At 42.0% G+C, this 21,645-nt stretch overlaps 1 protein-coding gene across 2 annotated transcripts in view; it reads right to left on the minus strand.

The window, feature by feature from the left end:
• The window catches only part of LAPTM4B (lysosomal protein transmembrane 4 beta), a 64,114-nt gene that overhangs the window by 10,398 nt on the left and 32,071 nt on the right, over positions 1 to 21,645 (minus strand). For both annotated transcript variants that reach the window (XM_064442348.1, XM_064442346.1), the window contains exons 5-6: positions 18,324 to 18,422; positions 11,155 to 11,250 (exon numbers count right to left, since the gene is read on the minus strand). In XM_064442348.1, coding sequence (XP_064298418.1) covers positions 11,155 to 11,250; positions 18,324 to 18,422 — 195 coding nt within the window. The remainder of the gene's footprint in view (positions 1 to 11,154; positions 11,251 to 18,323; positions 18,423 to 21,645) is intronic.

Raw genomic sequence — 21,645 nt, forward strand, 5'->3', positions numbered from 1 at the left:
ATTTGGTAATAAATCTTGTCTGTATTTTTTGCTTAAGATTTTCAGAAATCCAGATCTTCTCAGTAGAGCCCTGTTTTGGAGGCTCAAGGCACCAGGTGGCAGTCCTTTAGTACTATGTATACCAATAAGCACTGGACTATATGTAAATGTAACTGATTAAATAATTAATTTTGTATCTTAATTTAAAGGAAATAAGCATATTAATGTAGCACATGGCTTATTTCCTGTACAAAATTTACTGGAGTGACTATATATTTTTTGAGGCAGACTTCAAAGGTTTCTAATGTTTCTGTATGTAGGGTGGGAAGAAGTAGCATCTATCATGAGTTTCTGAATAAATGAGAAAAACAAATGGTGGAAAAAAAGAAATGAAAACCAAAGAAAATCCTGTGGTGGGAAGCAGTCAAATGTTTCATACAAAATGAGCACTGGAGAAAGAAGTAGGGATTAGCTTTCATCACACTGCAGCTAAGCATGTGCATGTAGGGATAGCTCTGCTTGATCAGGTGGAAGGTCCATCCAGATAACAGCAATTAGTGATGGATAATGAAGAGAAGAACAAGAGAGAACAATAAAAGAAATTAAGAGAGCGGTGCAAGCATATATAGTTATAACTTGCCCAGAATATTCTCCAAACTGTCAGAAATTTGAATGTCAAGGACTTGCTGAATTACTGGTCATGTCTTACAGGAGTTTTTCTTACACCAATTTTTCTAGCCTGCATTTGAACCTGTGCTGACTTTTAGCACCCACAATGTCCTGTGGTAATCAGTCCCACAGCTAATCTAGGTGTTACATGAAGAAATAACTTCCTTGGTTTGCTATGAAACCTGCCACTAGCTATTTCACTGAATGTCCCTTAGTTCTTTTGCTAAGGCAGTGAGCAGTTTTTCCTCCTCTATTTCCTCTGCTGCTCATGATTTTAAAGACGTCTATCATGTTTTGTCTTGTTCTGTCCCTCTTTTGTCCCACTAAGGATCCTTGCTACCATGCGGTGCAGTCAGTCCGCAGTTAATTTCTTCATACTGACAAACTCACTTGACAGTTTTGGGTCCAGGCTGAAGAGCTCCAAGACCAGGCACGTGGAGAAGCATTACAGTCAGGAGGGTGCTGGGGAGGGAGCTGACCTCCACCTGGATGAAGCTTCCTTCATGCTCAGGGGAGTGGCAGGCACTTTCACCCACCTGACCTGTGTTAGATGTTCTTCCAGATGAGATCAACTGCCCTTTAGAAGCAATTCTTATAAAAAACCGCTTATAAATATATGCTTCAGAGGTGGCTGTTTACAATGTAAATGACTGCTCTGGTCAAATAAGTCCAGTCAAAGCAACTGTTTCTGAGGAAGTCAGAGAGCAATGTTTGCAAAAAACCTTTCCCATCTTTCTTTTTCTCCTTTCCCGTCCCCAGATAAAAAAGCCCTGGGTACAGGGCCAAAGCTTCATATCTGAGCCAAATAATTCTTAATATCAAATGAGAACTGTTTTACTTTGCTTTATGCACAGATGCTTTTACTTGAAAAGTTTGTCCAAAATGTGCTAGTTAATTACTATTTAAAGGTTTCATGATATGTTGTCTGTCAAATAAATCCCAAGAAACCTTCCTTTCAACATGGACAGGAAGTATTTTCATGTTTGTACATATGCATTTCCGTTAGAAACCACACTAGAATGATTACAGATGGAGTAACTGGAAGCAGAATAGCTCAGAGATAATTTATAATCCCATTCAGTGAAGAAGTAGGCCTCAATGCTGCAAAATCATCTGTGTGAAGTTAGAGTTGGTATGTTTTTTCCTTTGACAAAATTGCTTGTATATTCCAAGCCACCAGCTCTCCAAAACACTGTTTAAGAAACTTTTCATGATTTTATGGATTTCTGTAATGAAGCAGCACAATGTTTTCAGCACTCCAGATAAAGGAATAAGTGTATATATTACTAGGACACAACAATATTCAGGGACAGATTGTGATTGCCCTTGTGTGGGAGGAAAATTGGATTCAGGAAGCTATTGTCTTTTTCCATCATGTGCAACCTCATAAAAGTCACCCAGAATAATGGTGTAATAACCCTCTCCATTCAAAGGCATGGAGGGATAGTCCACCTCAGGCCACAGAAGTCTTTTCTACATCTTGGCCTGCCCTCTACTGCTGCATCTCTAGTTGCACGTCATGATTTTGTAGGGAGAGAACATCTATTTTTTCAATAATTTTTTCCTATATTTTTTTTCAAAATGAGGATTTGCTGCATGAGCACATGCTTTCTCAGGGGGTACTTGCCTGCATGTCATCTGTACTGAAGACTTGAAGTATACTATGTGTAAAAAATGGTTGATGTGTTGTCCTGGGTGCAGAGACTGTGACAGAGCACTAATCTTCCAATGGACTTTTTAATTACTAACATGCATCTCTTTCTAACCTTAGCTCCTTTTACAATTATGCCATGTGTCCTACTCAAGAGTTAACAAGAAAGAAACCTAGGAATAGCTCAGGCGGGGCATTCAAATTGTTTAACAGGACTAGTCATGTCCCAGGAGCGTGGTTATCACAGCCTTGCTTGCATTACAGATACTGCTGGAAAGGCTTCTGTCTTATCTTCATCTCACCAGATGGACTGTTTTGCCCTATCTATATGCCTAGGGGCATAAGGTGACCCAATGTCAGTCTTTGGGCACCACAACAGCGAGATGGGCCAGTTGTAAAGTTTGGAGGTAGATTTTTGAAGTCTCATTATAACATTTGGGAGCAGCAAGATCTGGGATTTTGAGATGACCTATCTCTAGTTCTGTCTTCCATACATATTTTTCACTAATTTTTATTTTTCTACAAACACATTCTTTTGTATCACTATTAAAAAGTAAGACATAATATTGAAATATAAAATACAGATTTTCTTGCACAGTATTTTTAGGCATTTCCTAGTGAATGTTGAAGGGAAGCCAAATTATTATAATACCGTGTTAAAACTACAAAGGACAAGTGTTATGAAAGGTGATGAACTGACAGCTTGAGGGAAAACTCTTATGTTTATATAAAAATCCCTTAATGTTGGTAAATCACATCTGTAAAGTGCCAATCAACCAGAAACTCCCACAAATTTTTGCAGATCTTCAAAATTTGGTACATGAATGCCCACTCAGCTTTGTTCTTTCTGACTTCGAGTGTTTGTCACACAGTTCATTTAAAGCAGACTTCGCTTTCCTCACTGCCCATAAGACAGAGGACCAAAGCCACAAGTACTGTGCAGTTTGGGACAGACCGCAGCGGACAGCCCTATGCCCATAAAGAGTCCTGAGGGAGCCTGGGGAAGAGCGCAGTTGTGCTACGGGACCCATTAAAGTGAACCGAAATCAGACTGAAAGGATGGTCCAGAAATCACCAGAAGCCGTTAATTACCACAGGAAGCCAGGCCTCTCAGTGATCGTCACACCCTCAGCAAAACAACCGCAGCTGGGCGCTCCTCCCCGGTAGGGAGCTGAACTTCGCTTTCACACAGTCTCTGAGAGAACAATGCCACCTGCTGAACCACCAGCTGCAGCAGCTCCCTGCCATCTCACTGATGGCTGGTGTTCTTTCTGTATCTGCATAGTTTGTGGTGTTGGGTAAGTTTCGGCAGGGAGGCTCGGGGCTGGAGGGACTGGGACGTGAGAGTCGTTCCTCCTCTGCTTGGCAAAGGCCAGGCTTGTGCTGTGCAAGGGGATGTGATGCAAAGAAACCAGATGAGCTAGTGCTGGAGCTGAAGGCAGGACCGCCTCTGGGAAGAGCAGCTTTGCAGAAGGGCAGGGCTTCTAGCGTGGGCCAACTCTACGGCTACAAAGCCACAGCATGGCTCACTCCTGCCAGGACTTGGCCTCTTGCACCCTGCTTCATTTCCCTGTTTGAACAATACCTGCCTGAGTGAATTCAGGCCTCCCTCATCCTTGGTGCACAGTGTAACTACAACTTGAGCCTGACCCAGAAAATTCACGCATGGCTCAGCTTATACACCCATATATACTTGGCAACAGGGTTTTAAGTTGTCATCGGCTTTTGCCACACTGATACATATCCTTGGAATTATACTGAAGACTTTGACTCATTTTTTTTAAGCCCACAAAACAGCAGCTGTCAGATGGTAATGAATCAACTCAGTTAGAAAAAAAGGGTCTGTAAAGAAACGCTGCAAATTTATAAGCACTCTGTTTTTTCCTACATTGCAACACTCCCAATTAGTGAATCCAAAAAGATTTGGAAGATTTAAATTACATATCTCCATTTCATGTCTTCTTTTTAATCTAATTATGAACACTGAGAACAGATTTGTCTATTTTTATTGCAAATCTCTTACGAATTGTCATGTATTAGAATAATTCCAGTATTTGAGCTGCAAACATAAATACAGTTTTTGTGTTTAAAATAAAAATCTACTGGGGAAAATAGATAAACATGTATATTTTGATCCTGTAATTCAGCTTGTAAATAAATGTAATGACAAGTGGAAATTTTTTGGAAGTCTTATTTTTAAACTTAAGAGGGTATTTGTTCCAAATTGACACTGTTAATAGCCTGTTCCAAACAGCACAGCTGTCTTCTGGCAGCAGCCACCTAGTAATAGGTGACACCTATAACAAGAAGTGTGATTAGCAAATAGCACTAAGCAACAGAGCAAAACAGGCAGCATGAAGCAATTCAGACCACAGGGAATGTTGGATTTTAAGACAAAATCCTCCCATGAACAAGGAAGTACTGGAAGAAATGGTGGAGTGTAGATGATAATGGGAAAGTTAAAAAAAAAATAATGAAAAAACAATCTTTAAGATTAAAAGGCAGCTGACAAGGGATGGGACTTCAGGTAGAACATGAAATGCTGGAGCAGCTGAACAGCTATTTGTTGGCAGACACAGACTGTCATGATACTTTTCTGCAACTCAAAATCAAACAGAAGAGGAAGAAGCGCACACATTGCACTAGCAAGACATGAATGCTGGCATCCATGTGGAGCCTGAGCCCTTTGAAGATTGTCTGATTAAAGACATTGCTCTGGGAATCTTTATAAGTGCATTTCTGCAGAAAAGCAGATCCAGCGTTTAAGCCACACTCCCAGGTCTCATGTAGACTATTGTATGTGGTTACTAAGTAATAACCCCCTTTACTTCAAGTAGTTCTGCCTGTATCCTTTTCTTTCCTTGCCCCTGCTTCTTCTTCCTCTTCTCTGCCTCCTGTTTTACCTGCTTTCCTTCTTGCAGGTTTTATCAGACAGTTTCCACTAGGGAAGGTCAGAGCTCCTCTGCCTTGGCTCAGTTGGAGGCCCTGAGCTGAAGAGAGTGAGTCATGCAAAGGTATTCAATTCATGGTGTTTGCTCACTTTAAAGTATGCTCATGGTTACTAGTCACTAGAAGAAGATGCCTCTGATCTAGTGGCCCAGTAATAGAAACTGCCACACAAGAAAAGCTACCTGGTGAACATTGCCAAGTTTCTAGGATTTTTATGCCGCATTATGGAAAATATCTTTAAAGCAGGACTTTTCTCCAAGTTGTCTTTGACTCTGACATGTACCATCTCAAACCTGGCTCACGAATTGGAAATCACAGGTCCCAAAGCACCTGTCAGAAACAAGACCTCTTGGACATGGTTTGTTTGCCTCTGGGCTCCATCTCACACTTCAGTCTGTTTAATTGGCATGAGTCTAAGGGTCCTTCTCTCTGTCCCGAGCCAGACTAATCACCTTCCACACATGTAGAATAACACAATAACACAAAGAATGGTCTTCCAACTTTGCCAAATAATATTCTTCCTCTGCTCAAAGGAATCATCCAGCAGGAATGAAAGACCTAACTCTGCACTTCTCAAATAGGTCTCCTATTGCTTTGAGAAAGGGAGAGCAAACAAAAGTGTCGACAGATTAATTACAGCCTCCTTAGTTGATATCATGGCCACAGAAGGAATGTATCTGCATTGAAAAAACAAGTAACTTATTAACCACTGTGGATAAATGTATGTCAGATAGGATCTGTTGGAGTGATTTCATTAAGTACATAAGGATGTAAATCCCACTTTGAAGAGAGATTTGCGGCTTTACATTTTATCCCCACTGGCAGCATGACCGGAGATGAAGCTTCCATTGATTGGCTTCAGTGAGAGTTAAAAATAAACAAAATGAAATCCCCTGGCTGTCCAAGAGTACAAAGGAGCTCTTTCTGCTCTGGAGAACAAAATGTCTAACTCTGGGTTATCTCCTGTATTTGTATGCTGGTAATTTTTCCAAAATGGACAAATATTTCCATGGTACTGCTGTCACAGTTTAAACTATTTTTAGAATATTAATCTTCATCCATGGTGTGCTTGAGCAGTTGGCAGGAAAAAGCAATCTCAGATTGGGAAAGTGGAAAAAATAATCTTCAGGTTACTATGGTTCACTGTGGGGGAGTCACCTTCCTGCCATGCCAAAGTCTCAAACAGATACCTTCATAAATTGAAAGAAGAGAAGTATTGGAAAACTCTTAGAGGAGTGAGATGATACCATATCCCCAAGTGACTCTGCTGTGACTAAGGTACACGTCTGGATCCCCAGGTCCTGGCGTTATCAGCCTCTGGAGCATAAGACAGCAATGTCTTCCCACCAGCCAAGGTCCAGGCTATTCCCCTGCCCAGCACCAGCTGGTTCCCCTACCCCATAACCAAGTCTGTTCATGCAGCCAAGCCGGGTACGTTCATGTGGTGTCAAGGGCCACAGAAGGAGGACCTCTTGCCTAACAGCCTGTAGTGAGAAGGACGTCTGTTTGTTCCAGATGGCACGCTTGCAAAAAGCATGGCTTAAACCACTTACACTGAGTGACAAAAATCAGATTATCTGGTAGCCCATAACTGTAGCTAGCAGGTTAGTTACAGTTCAGATCTATGAGTATTATTTATATGAACCATTTTGATCGGGGAGAACTAACTGGAAATTTCTGTGTTGCGAATTTCACCCCAGATCAGTTCACACTTAAGTTGTTCTCATGGCTTTATTAGTATGAAAATCAGATAAGGAATGCAGAGACACCGCAATATGTTTTAAAATAAAGAATTACTGAATTGGGGGCTGGTAACAGAGAAGGATCTCATAAGGAGCATGAGAGAAGGTACAACAGATGCAGGGGAGTGCCAGTGACTGGCATTGGCAGACCTGTCCTGTATAAGGACAGAAAACACAAAAGCTCATCTCTTGGAAGGACACACCAGTAGATTTCCACCATGTAACCAGCCAAGAAGATGACAGATGAATACTGCTGTTGAGACCTGTACACTCTCAGCGTGAATTTACAGAGTCATGATGGACTGACTTTAGATAGAAACAGGAGAAATTAATTGTGAGACTCACCAAGGACTTCCTGAATGCAGAGACCCAAGGAACAAGGAACAAAAAGCAGGGCCGCATGGCTGTGCTTATGGAGTTATCCATTCTCCTAATTGAATCTGGATGTGATATGTAAGCGAGCTTACATACCTTGCCAGTAGTAAATTAAGAAATGCAGTAAACCAAAAGATAACCTGGTTATTATTTTCAGAACAACTTTCTGGACTGGGGAACCAACTATATACAATCACAGCTTCTTACTCTTTTGAGCTAAATCCTAGCACTCTATATTAAAGAAGTTTCCTTCTTTCCTAAAAGAAACATGTGCAATCCAAACATCTCAGAAGGGTTCACAGCTGCTGCAGCCAGCAAGTAACTGTGGACCCTTCCTATCTCTTGTGCCATAGCATCCGCGCTAGTAAGGATTTGGTTGTTCTTCTCCAGAAAAGCTCAGTCATTAATGTTGTACTTCCATTTAAATTGAAACTCATGGATATATTTTTCAAGGGGTCTGAGCAGGTAAAACAGGTGACTTATAGTTTGAAAGTTAGAAGAGGGAAAATAATGATCTTTATGAAGGTATAAGTAAATTTGTATTTATCTGGCAATGGAAGATCCAAGAATTTTATTTTGCCAAGATGTTAACAGACCAGAGATAAGAATAACTATTGTAGCTGACATGCCTTCTCTTACAACAGACATAGGTGTCCCTTCAAAAAATGGCACATAGCAATCATCAAGTAATCGTAACACGAATGCAATTGTTTATGGCTATTTAATTGTCTGTAACTAGAGTTATTAGAGGACAGGGGTTTACCCATTCCTTTTCCATTTTCAGTAAAAATCCTGCAGGTATATAGAATTTTGAATTCAACGATGAATTTGTTGATGATTTGTTATTGAAGGCAGAGATTTGTTTTTTTTCCTGAGTGCAAATTATAATAGAAATAAGGTATACATTTCATTTTTAAGATATTTTTCGAAGACAGCTCTCCCCAAAAATTTTAAGACACAGTAATAAAATGTTTGTAGTAATAAATTTCTTAGCTTCATTGAAAATATTTATGCAACTGCAGAAAGATTTTTATTTTGTAATCATCCCAATACGTAAACCAGATCTTTTAAGTTTGGCAGTAAACTAATCCATACTCTAGGCCCATATCTAAACTCCATTCTAAATGTTTTTTGTAATACAGTGTCTAGCACTTGCAAACCTAATAACTTTTAAAAAAATCTTGTGTGCAGAGTGTAGATGAGATGCATTAATTACCATGCAGTACAATGCAGGTAGCAGCTGGGATCTGATCTCTAGATTTTGGAATTTTTGGGGTATATTTGAAACTTGTTACTCTATAGCTGTTGTGCCCAGTCCCATATTTAAGCTTAGATTTTCACTTCCATTTGTACAGATTGGTATTTTTTCAGCTAATGCTGATGATAAGCGTATCAGAGCTTACTTTGTTTACAATCATGCAAACAGGGGTTTTTGCTGATGTCTCTCCATATAGGTATAGAAAAAAAAGTCCTTCTGAGTCTATGATTTGCACAGGTGAAGGGAGGGAAGGACAATCTTCTGATTCCCACTGGAGAATGATGAGGATTTAATCGTACAAACTGTTGTTCCTTGCTGAAGCTCAGCAATGAGCAGAAGAAAGAAAGAGGGTGCTCAGGAATGCATCAGCTCCTCCATCACATTGCTGCGTGCACTGCGCTGGTGGGTGTCCACGGAACTTGTCGGGGAAGGATGTGCAAGAAACGGAGACCAACTTGTGTCACCTAGGGATGAAGGAGCTCATCCTGACTGTAGAGAAGCTGTCAAATGTGGGTTTGAATGAAGCTTGCCTCCACCCCAAATAAATAATTTAAAACCCAGGCTGTTCGTGACTCTCTCTTCTCCTGCCTCTCTGGCTAGAACTGAGAAACTTCCCCAGCAGCATTGCTCCTGAGCCTTTCTGTACTCCTGAACAAGAATTTTTGGGTGAATGTTTTGGTTAGCCGATAAATTCCCAAACAGCTCTTTCTATAGGACGTGATTTAACATCATCTCGTTGAACTTACTTAGAAAGAATGAACAACAAATGTGTCATACCTGAAAGCAAGAGATTCTGACCATATGCAAATTAAGGAGGTGTAAATATTGAGGAAAGAGGAGTCGTTCCATGGTCAGGGCACTATCTAGGAATGCACAGCCTTTCTGAAAACCTGCCTCTGCTGTAGCTGTCTTGTAAGATCAAGATAAGCAAAGTTAAATTAAACTCTTAGTGCAAGAATGTGTCACCTGTAAACAGGATAAAAGGGCATCCTTTCCTCACAGAAATACAAGTGCTTTAAAGATGAGGAGGCAGCTCAGAGTACTTTGGTAATTACTAAATATAAAAGTACCGAGGGGTGTTTTGGTAACCAGGATCTCTGAAAACAAGAGTCTTTTGCTTTGTAAAGGCAGCAGTGGAGCAGGTGGCTTTAATGTAGCTTTATAAATGCCTTGGTAAGTTTAATTTCCCAGATAATCCAGCTGACGTTCTCCCACCACCAAGCCTGCCAGTTCCGTGGGTTGTAGGGTTAGCAATGTTTGAAGCTGAGTTACAACTACCCACTGTCTGAACAAAAGAGCTATCAAAACTATTTCTAACAAAACTCCTGATTTTACTCAAAGTAGATTCCAGTAAAGAAATAGTAGTACTTCTTAGCTTTCAATAAACACATATTTTTACACTTAAATGTCCTGGTTGCCAGCTCTGATCATAGTCTGTAAAACTTCTTATGCTTTTCTTAAAGCTTCAGGTACTGAAGACAAATAACTATGCAAGAGTTACAACTTTCTTTTAAAAGTAGTAATAGTTTTCTAAGCCCTTGTGGCTGCACAGGAATCACTCATTCCAGTGGTTTAAAGCTGATAGTCTAATACCTCAGCGTGTGGAGACCACCCACATTTTTGGAAAGCCTGAGGAAAGCAATCCTGAAATTTTACCCAGATGATTGAAAGGGCCAGGTTCATGCTGCTCTCATTCTGGTATGTAAGTGATGTAAAGACCCTCATTACATAAACAAGTGGAGTCACCCCAGGGACTGATCTGGCACCGTGCCCTCAGTGTGTAGCTTGGGTGGAACCAAGCAGCTCCAAAGAGGTACTGCTGCGAAGAGGACTATCTCTTTCCAGGGACCCTTTCTTCTTGCATTGCTTCAGTGCCTTATGCAACAAGCAAGATATTGCTTAGCAGTCATGCCCTATGCATATGCATGTCAGCACTAAACTGCTATAAAGTGAACTGACACCTTCCATTCTTTGAGGTTAAATCTGTTTATTAATTTCTTTCATGTGGATCTCTGTTTAATTTTGTCTCCTTACTATACAAATCCCATCGTGCACTGGGAGATGAATCACTGAACTTTTGTTGCCATTTAGCTCCTCTCTGTGAGTGTGTAAAGCACTACACCAGACGCTGGGTGTCCTAAATCACAGTTTCTATAGCTAAATCCACACTTCACAGCAGTCGTAGACCATGGCATTCCTAGGTCCTAATCAGCCCCACTGCTGTCCAGATCATCACACAGCTGGAGAGCTCAGAACTGAGGGTCATTCCTGGGGCCACGAGGTAAGCTGTAGTTTATGCTTAATATAGATTCTTTACCAGACCTTATGCATAAAATAAACCCAGTATTTTAGCAATACATTAGATTAGTAACCATAGCACACCAGTCTGTTGAATCTCAAGTCTAAACATAACCAGCAGATGAGGACTCCCAAAGGAATTAAGGTGGTTAACTAAGGAGTCAGAAAATAATAGAAAATAAAGCTATTAAATGCATAATATTAGCCAAGTATTGGTGATCTAACATCCTTACCGCAGTGTCATTGGTGGTAATGTACACCAACACATCTGAGTTGTTTCTGCCATTAATGTATCGGTAACAGTTCCATACGCAGCTTATCAAGTAACCCTGCAAAGAAAAGGGATTTATTATTCTGTGCAGAAAATAAACCATATATATTTTTCTGTTAGAGCATTTCTATTCTTATATAAATAAGAATATGAGCCTGACAGAAGCATAGGACAGTCACTTTGCTGGTTGCAGTGACTGTAAGTATGTGTAGGGATTCTGTAAGTAATCCAACGCTGTTCCTCATACTGACAGAGCTGGGGTTGTTCAGCCTGGAGAAGAGAAGGCTCCAGGGAGACCTTATAACAGCCTTTCAATATATAAAGGGGCCTTATAAGAAAGATGGAGAAAGACGTTTTACCAAGGCCTGTAGCAACAGGACAAGGGGCAACGGTTTTAAACTGCAAGTGGGTAGATTGAGGTTGGACATAAGGAATAGATTTTTGATGATGAGGATGGCAGACACTGGAACAGGCTGCGCAGAGAAATTGTGGATGCTCCATCCCAGAAAGTGTTCAAGATCAGGTTGGACGGGGCTTTGAGCACTGTGATATAGTGAAAGATGTCCCTGCCCATGGCAGGGGGGTTGGACTACACGACCTTTGAAGGCCCCTTCCGACCCAAACCATTCTACGATTTGAAGATTCTGTGATTATGGAGACTTGTGTTGCACTATGAACCACTCCATCTAGGCAGAGATAACTGAAATCTAGACCTATCTGAAAGAACTTTACTATTCCAGAGATTTAGTATTACAACATATTTAATATAAACTAATTGTTTTGAAAAGAAAGAGTTTCTTTGGCCCTGAATATAGCTAAAGTAACATCAATTTGTGTATATAACTTCCATTTTACTTAAATGAGCAGGTCACATATGCTCTCAAAATACAGAGAGATATGAGTTCAGTCAGGCACCTCGTTACTGTGCATACCAGCAGGGGTGAGTTTTACAACATAAAATAGGAGTACAAGTTAGACCATGACAAACATGAGAAAGTGCTACAGATACAGAATCTCTTAGGGACATCAGTAAAATGTAAACAGAAACCAGTTCTGGATTCCTCCATGGTAAGGATGTTTAAATATTGTAAGCTGGGGTTTAGTAGTATTAGGAAGTGGAAGCAAACCCCAGTAAAAAGAGCACAAGCAGGGCGGGGACTAAAGAATTGTCAAGAAAATTACAGGAAACCCTCCTTGTCTTGTGAGTGGAAGCCTGGCCAATGACTGTGTGATGATCCTATATATCATGTGCATTGTTCCAGTACTCTGTTTCACTTAATCTGAGATTAAAGCAATGTATTCCATGTGACTGGGGTGGTCTGGGGTCTTCCTATTCTTTCCTGACTAGAGAAAACTGCCAGTGTAAAAGTTTTTCTTGAAATCTGAAATTATTTCTGACCTTTTAACTGTTACTACAAATTCTTAATTTTATTTTAGTATAAAGCAAAATAATGTTATTGCAGCAATAATCCTACTGCAGAGTCATAAACTTCACTGGTTTTGTTCTTGGAGCTCCCTTGGCTCTGGGTAGGGCGGCTGCCTGGCAAACAACTAGTTGTCTCCACTTTTTTTAACTGATTGGGCAAAATGCTCACATCCATCGTCTCATCCACCAGCATGAGAGATTCCAGTCTGGCCAGCAGACATGAGCTAAGTGACTGGAAGGAAGATAGGAGTCAATAACACACATGGAGGAGCAGGAGTCAGATCCTCAGCATGCCACAGACAAGGCTGGTGGGATTAAGCAGTTCCCTACAGAGCTTTCTGCTTCCCACGTAGTCAGACATTGCAGTGCTGAGGAGAACAATGTGTTTTCATAGTGCCCAACTTATATTTTTACTTAGTAGGTTCTGCATAGCAGTTCTTTCACAGACTTAGCGCGTGCAAATTAAACTGCCAGCGCTGATTGGATTTGCATGTGTGTCTCACTCCGAGTGAGTCATATTTTTGTGATTCACTTGCACTGATGACCTTCCAAAAGCCTCTTATCCTTTTGAGCTGCCCTATGCTTCCTCCCTCACCAGAGCTGTCACACACGAGCTGGGTGTTCCAGGATGGCTCGCTTGCAGATCAGGAACAGTTTTTTCCACCAGGGCCGAGCTGGCTGAAATCCAGTAAATTTGCTTCCTTTTCTTTACAGTGTCTTACAGACCCTGGATGACTTGGAGGTGTCGCAGATTTTGACAATACTTTCTACCATTAAATGGGGAGATGAGAAGGCTTCTGGAGGGAGCTGAGTCTTAGGAGAAGGTTAGGCTGACTCTACAGCCTGAGCTGCAGGTTATGCAATCTTGCCCTAGGCTACGGAACCAAGTGATGTAAAGACATACACATATATATACATATACATTTCTGGGGGACACAACCCGTCTTTGTAAGATATCCTTTACATTAAGCCTACCTATTTGCAAACCAATTTCTATACTCCTCCTGTTAAAATCCAAACTGAGGGAAGCCCCATTTCAGATAATACCCTTTAATTGGTGAGAAGCTAGTGGGAGATTTATTTTTGAATGCTCCTGTTCCATTACATGCTGTGAATAAAACACGTTTAACCCTACAATGAACACCTACGGCTGTTCCAGCTCTGAGCCGTAACTCTAATCAGCGCTGCTCCTGCATGCACAGGCTGTCTCTCAGCGGGTGAGGTCCGTTCCAGCCCTTGAACTAAAGAGGTCATCAGCCAGCACACAGCAAGTAATTGGCCCTGAGACACTGACCCACATACAGCTGAGAGCGGCGGCAGCTCAGAGCACGTCCTTGTCCAAGTGCTTTGGATATGTGCTGCTGGCCTGCTAATTGTGAGTCATGGAAATCCGTTTTCTTCAACCTGAAACTTCGTGTTCCTAATCACTCTTTTCTACTGACGCTGCTCCACCGTTAAATGGGATTGCTGATTCAGTTACCAATTTTTTTCCTGAAAGACTTGGCTGAGGTTTCAAATACTGCTTTAAAAGGAGTGGCTGGACATACAGTATATAAATATATCAGTTTTTTCTCTTGGGAGACCAATGTTCACAATTGGAATGGGTCCTACGTAAAAGGCATTAAGTCACTTCAACCTAATCCACCCACCTATTCATGCATACCACAGGACAGGCTGCTGACAGATGCCTTTTGCGGGGCGGGGGCAGCCCCAATAGCCACCATGTGAAAGGACAGTGCACAGGAAGGGCTGAGTGTGGAAACAGGCACCGTGCCTACTTCTACCAGCTTTCAGTCTTCCTGCCTGAATGGTGATAAATAACTTTAGCCCCTAAGGAACTGCTACCCACAAAATTTTACGACCCTGCCTCTCACCATTGTTATTGCATATGCACTTGTTAAGCTGCAAAACAAGGGTAATATACTGATGACTTCTGCTCATCGGGCAGGTGCCCAACCAGTTGACTGACTGGCATCTTTGTGGAAATTAGAGGTTGCTGTATCCTGCTGTTTCTCGTCATGCAGCAAGGAAAAATCTGTGCCAATCTGGGTCACAGCAGCCCTCTGGGCAGCATCCTCACTGGCAGCAAGCACAGGGTGAACGCTGCAGACCTGACAGAGCACCCGTGGGTTGGGAGCTGTCTGCACTGAGTCCCATTTTATTCTCCAGCTGCTTTGAATTTTCTACTGACAGAGCTGGGCTGATCTTCAGTAACTGGTGAAAATGAGATAAAGATTTCTACAAAAACTGGAATTTATGTAAAGATTTCAGAGGGATGCTAATGGCAGACCAATTGGCTACGTGTATTTCACATGTCAGTGCTGCAGGAGAAACAATGGGTTGCTGTGCTGATGAAATCTGCAATTAAATCCAGCTTCTCAGCACACTAGAGTGCGTATCTTGTGAGTATAAAAAGGCTGTACAAGAACCACTTCTTATAACTGCGAAGAAGTGCTGTGATTGAAAAGAATTAATGATGTCAAACCAAGCCACTAGCCTGTGACACTTTAAATGGTACCTTATATGGTCCAGGACATCATTTATTTGCTCAGTCACACATATTGGGGTATGCAATTTAAAGCAAATGACCCCTGCTTTAGACATGCTTCTAAGTACCCTGCTACCAGCAAGCCCAGCGCTGGGATCTGTCCCAGGCTTTCGTGAAACAGGTGGCAACCTCATAGCTCTGTGTTGGCCATTCCTGGGAGCAGGGATCAGAACTTGGCGGTTGGGGCTGTGTCCATGGTCCCAACTGCTGCTCCATCGCTCCTGTGGGAAGGTAGCAGACACCAGGGCAACGTGCTGCAGGTCAGGATTCCCCCTGCCAGGAGACATCCCCCTGTGCTGAGACACAAAATCTTTCAGGGTGAGCACAGAACTTCATTCTGCACCACCCCTTCCCATCTACTGAGGACACCAGGACATGCAGAGTGGTCTCACCTCCAGGCTCAACACCTTGTACATGCAGGTTATAGGCACATTATGGAGACCAGCGTTAATATTCAGTTTGCTGAAAACCAGCTGGTCTCAGTGAACTGGTGTACCTTTTGGGTATCCCACTGGCAACTACCTCTTCCTGCCTCCTTTTCAGGAAAACATAAGCCGAAAAAGAAGAGGAGGCCATACTCTGCAGCTGCAGATGGCTCAGGGCAGCCTGGGGGAAAGCTTTATTCTGGTTGTGTCTGTGTTCACCTGAGCCCAGCTCACTTAGGCCTGGGGGGCTTTGCCTATGGTGGGGAGGGGTAGGTTGAAGCCTTAACTGTTCTCTCTCAGCAGCTGGGGCTGGCCAGAGGAAACCGAGGCCCTGTTCCCCAAACCAGCGGCAGAGGAGGGTGTGATTAGAAAGCCACTGTGTTGGCCATATGCCGTTTCAAGTCCTGTGTACATGTATATAAATAAATTTGTGCTGCTGGATGTCCTTCCTCAGCCAGATAGGAAACACCTATGTTTCATGGTATGTAACTCTGGTTCAGTTTCTAGATAAACACAGTAAGTGGAATAACACATTTTGGTCTACTCTGAAAAAGATTCTGCATGAAACCGCCTGAAATATCCATTAGCTGCTTTGGATCCAAGTAAATCCTAAGGACTAAAATGGCAAGTGCTTGTGTGTGGTTAGCTGGCTCGCTTTCTTACTACCCTCTCTTGTCCCCCTTCCCTTTTCACAATCCCATGACTGCAAAGCACAAAACCACAATCTACTACTGCTATATCTTGATTTCTGCTCAATAGTGTTTTCCTCTGCATGTGGCTTCACCTAAAACAAAAGTGTCATGATGCCAAATGTTTCTAAGGAATTAAGTGATTCTGTTTCATATTTTACACCAGCTGAATGTGGCTTTTCCTACTGTAGCTTTTCCTAGGTTACAATGTTTTGGTTTCTCTCCCTATTTCTAGTCAAACTCCAGAGGGAGAAGGAGCTCAGGCATATTTTTATGCACAGTACCTTTTCAGTTTCAGTATATAAATATGGTACCATCTGTTAAGTCTATCAGTGATAAAGTGTGATACATCTGATACTGTCCAGCTTTCTTTTCATCTAGCAGATCCCATAAATCTGCATAGCAGCTTTTCTGGAAACACAAGAAATTCAAATGAAAATGCTAACTGGGACTTAGCATGTGTTTCTGTGTGAGTCATATTTTTGTGACTCATTTGCACAATAATATGTTGCTAGAATGAGCATTATATGAGGCACATATACTCTTGGAAAAAATATGTGTTAGCTACTCTAAAACAAAATTATATTTTTGCACTATTAATTCCTTGTTTCTTTTTTCTGTATTATTTTTGCCATTCCAATTTTAGTTGCATTTTTTTATAAGCTTGAGACTTCCTTGCCATACTTAGTCAATGAAATACCAGACCCACCTGGGGTAAAAATAAGCTAAGGCTTGCATCTGAGAAATTTAAAGACCACATCCCTTGTGGCACCTGACAGATCTACATATTTATTACATTCATACATATTTCTTAAAAGTGCAAACAAAATCAGCTCCACAGCTGTGAACATATAAAGCCAGAAGGCTAAATTGTATTTCTAAAGCACAGGAGTTGGGGGTTGACCTTGAAGGACCACGAACCTGGGTGCGGGGATTTCACATGAGCCCTGTCCAGCTGTGCTGGGCGATGCTACATCTCCCCTTCGTCTGGTACCTCCTGCCATCTCTAGCCCTCTCACGTGTGAGCTTTGCATAACAGCAAATAACTTATCCCTCCCTGTGCCTTTTTGCTGCCCGGTGTGGCAGCCCTTTACATTGTCCCTCCCAGAGGGATTGTTTGGATCTATTTACCTGCTCTACAACATCCTCTTTGAGACAGGGCATCAGAAGTGAATGCATGCTTCCAGAGGTGGTAGGCATCAAAACTAGCAAAGAAATCTTTAGATTTCTGGTTTCTCTATTCCTTTCTTAACATTTTTATCATTTGATTTACTTTTTTGACTAGAATTGAGCAGTAAGCTAATATTTTCACAGGTCTGTCTATTACAGCTACAAGATCCCTTTTCAGGTGGTCATCCTTAGTTCAGAGCCCACTACAGTGAAACAAGATTGTGCTTCCTCTGTGCCCACCACTTAGATTTTATCACCACTGAGTTTCTCTGCCATTTCATTTCTCAGTCACTCAGTGCCACGAGATCCTTCTGCAAAGATTTTTTGCTGATTGTTTCCCCTATTTTGAATGACACTGCAAAAAAAAATGTTGTTAGATTTCCTTCCCCTTCCCAGATCTTTTATGAATGTACTGAACAGCATGGGTCTCACTGTTGTAATGACCAATAATTCATCCTTATTCTCAATTTCCTAGCTACAGTCTGAGAGATGACCTTTTCTCTTATCCCTACACATCTTAGGGTGTTTTTTAAAGCCTTGGATGAGATACTTTGCCAAACTGCTTTTGAAAAATGAAGAAGTTTGTATCAACAGGCTCTTCCTTGTCCACTACATGACCTGCTCCTTCAAAGGTTTTCTGTGCCATGAGCTCCCCCTACAAGCATCACGCTTCCCCTTTGTGGCTTATATGTTCATGTGTTTGTCTACGAGATTTTCTTTTTTTTTTTTCTGTAATATCTATCATTTTGCTTTGTACAGCTGTCAGGCTGCCTGGTCTGTAGTTCCCTACATCTATTCTAAAGCCAGGTCTCCCAGCAAGGGTCATTCCACCTATGACCAGAAGTGAACTTTATACACAGTAATGCAACTTACCTTAAAAGCCAAAATGATACTTAGGAAAAGGAGGATAATCACAACCAGACACGTAGGGTTCACAGACATAATCTCTTCCTTGTATGGAAAATTGGTTGGCTGCATAAGCAAAAATAAGTAAAACACTAAGTTAATCTCATGAGTCATTTAAGAGCCATTCAAGAGCCATTCAATTAGTGCACTCTATAATTAACAGCTTACAAAACTTGATGTGATCTACTAAATCATGAGCCCTCTGCACCAATAGCCAGTTTTGGTAAATTTGGCTGAAACGGGCATTGCAAAGACTCAGCTACCAAACATTCACCAGACGGCTGAGGGTTTTGCGTTTTGCTTGGTATGTGGTGTGAGCTGTCTTTTCCTCTGTGCACACGGGTTTTGCATCTGACACAACCTAGCAAAGGACATCTCTCTGGGAGCTTTGCAGCAGGAAATCTGCTATCTTGGGCAATGGCAGGCAAGTCCTGTACTTATTAACTAGTCATTATCTTCTAGTGGCACTGGTTGCCAAAGTCCAGTGGCAGTTCCTTCCAGTAAGTCAAAGCAGGAAAAGCTGGACAGCACAGTCCTTTCACCTAAGTATTTGATAAAAGACATTGGATCTGTTCTGCTCCATCTTATTTTGGCTAAATTTGGACTATGTCTCCAGGAGCACTTGCTACTGCTGCTGTCTGAGTCCATGTCCCCTGGAACCATCGGTCCTACAGGGGGGCAATGTCATAGTTTCAAATGGAAATGTGCTCCAGGTCCTTCTGTTATCTCATACATGAAATGGAGGTGACAAAATTGATCTTCCTGCTTAGCATAGGACCGAGGGATTTACAATTGTGAAACACTTTAAGATCACTGTCTGAAAAAGAACCTCTAAAAATGTTTTACTATATTTGCTATTGCTTCAAGAAAACACACCCTTTAAAACAAATGTTCCAAATCGTTTTGAAGTATTGCAAGACACAAGTTCCTGTTTCAGTTAGAATAAATCATTGTTCACAGACAGAACTGTTCTCCACAAAAGATAGCACCGCTGCAACAGTAACTCACTATAACTGAATGCATTAACTCCTTCCACACACAACCCCCTTTGTCCTTACAGATCTAATTACTTAACCAGGCCAGCTCTGCATCTTTGTCGGGACAGTTAACTAGACAGAGCTATAACCACATTCTTGGCGATGATGGTGTAAATCCAGAGTAACACCTTAATACCCCTTATACCAGAACTCAGCCCACTGCATCAGGAAATTCTCGGGTTTTTGGGCAGTTGCTAGTGAGAATAGCTCTTTATTTAGCGCTTCCACGAACTGTTCAGAGTGGTTAACATCAACAGCAGCTGTAACCGTTTGCAGATAAATGTTACATAAGCACATTTTCCGCTTCTTGACAGCAATGTTTCTGTTCCTGTACTGAATGTCATGGCTGAAATTTTTATCACCATATCTTCTTTGTTGAGGTACAGCTTTTGCAGGAAACTAGCTTGCTATAATTCAATAAGTTGCTGCTTTTTTTTTTTCCACAGGTTATTTCTAAATATAGTGGATGCGGTCACCCAGAGACCAACAAAGCAAGAGTATACACCAAGAAAAGATGCACTGAAAAATAAACACAATCCTAACATGCAGAAAATTTAAGTATTAATGCCACAGCTTGCCCTTCTGCTTGCAGGAGAGAGGCCATGCACGTGATTAGAAAGTCCAGTCAGTTAAGGACAATTACAGTAAAACTGCCCCCAAACCATTTTTTTAGCACTGACCTACTATTAAAAAACTAGTTTGTAAATGTAATAAAAAAAACCTCCTAGTGAGGTTTTGGTGCTCCTGCGCTCTGGTTTTTGGGGAGCAGTCTCTGGTCAAAGACTGGATGACTGCATGCTGCAGTCTTGCCCATAACCTAATGGCCTGTTTGCAGATGTTAACATAACTGGGACTTGCACAGGGGCAAGAGGAGGGTGGGAAAATGACCAAGCAAGGTCCCACTACCTTGAAGAGCAGGAACATCTGCTGGAGCCATGAGCCTTGGCCAAGTCTGGGAGCAGCATGTGCTGCAGAGCAGTGCCAGGCCCTCCCTTACATCAGCAGTGTTTCAGGTGAAAGGACAGCAATTCATCACTGAAAGCAGCAAGCCAGGAGAGCACATGAGGAGCAGGTGCTATGATTTGTCCCCTTCGTGCTCAGCTTTCTGGGTCTCTGTCATGAAGAGATATGAGGTGCAAGCAAACCCCAGCGAGGCAGTGGGTGCTGCAACCATGCAGTGGTCACTCCACCCACAGACACCTGGGAAAGCTTGGTGCAAGGCATGAAAAACAAAGCTGGCCGCTCCTGGGGCTTCCCAGCTTGCTGCCTAGGAGAAAAATCTTTTGGGGCTGTGATGAATAGCCATGGGGCAGCAGGTCCATGTGGAAGAAGCTCCCTTTGTTTGCTAACTGGGCTGGTGGCGCCAGCTGACCAGAAGACGTTTAATGCTGGCTTGCCCAGGCCGGCCTACAAGCCACCGAGTCTGAACTTGTAACTACAAACCTGTTTAGCGCAGTAGGAAAAGCAATTTACGAAACCTGCAGCTTTTGGCAAAGAAGCAGGAAAGATGATGGGAAGCATCTCAGCTGGCTCCAGGCTTGCCTAGTGCAGCACCGTCATGGAGCTTGTGCCATCGGGAGGCCCTTGGGATCCCCCCATGGCAGCAGCCACTCCCAAAATCTCACTCACTCCCACAGAAAATGAGTACCAACAGTGGTTCAGATGAATCAAAGACCCATTGCTCTTCACTGATTGCAGTGATAAGCTTAAACACCAATGTGGGTGTATGAGGTGGGAAAAGAAATTCTGCTTCTGTGCTGGGGGTTTGCTGTTCTGTTTCAGTAGTTGAAATCCTGCTGCTGGGAAGACCCCAGGCACAGAGCTCAGTGCTGCAACTTCTGGGAAAAGCTCAATGTCAAATGTTGAGCAAGGTTTAATCGAGCTGAGACTGAAATATGGCTGGGTAGGAAAAATCAAGCCTGTCCCTGGAAATACAGGAGTGATTTTGCAGCAGGACATGATGAAATTTTCTATACAAACAACAGGTAGTTGTAACAGTGTGGCACTGGCATGCTAAAGTCATAATAAAAGTGTCATTTATAACCTTATCACAGACATGGAGAGGGCTGCCTGCATAATACTATCCCTGGTCAACTTTCAACTGAAAAAATGATACTGCTTGTACATAGCAAAGCTCTATTAGACACTTTAAAAGAATCTAAAACTTGCATGGAAAGTATATTCCTATTGTATATTTCTAATGCATAAGAAGAATAAAAAGTTCAAGTCTGAAGCCCGTTCTCATTCCCTCA

Source organism: Phalacrocorax carbo, chromosome 2, assembly GCF_963921805.1.
Source record: "Phalacrocorax carbo chromosome 2, bPhaCar2.1, whole genome shotgun sequence".
In the NCBI taxonomy this organism is placed as follows: domain Eukaryota; kingdom Metazoa; phylum Chordata; class Aves; order Suliformes; family Phalacrocoracidae; genus Phalacrocorax; species Phalacrocorax carbo.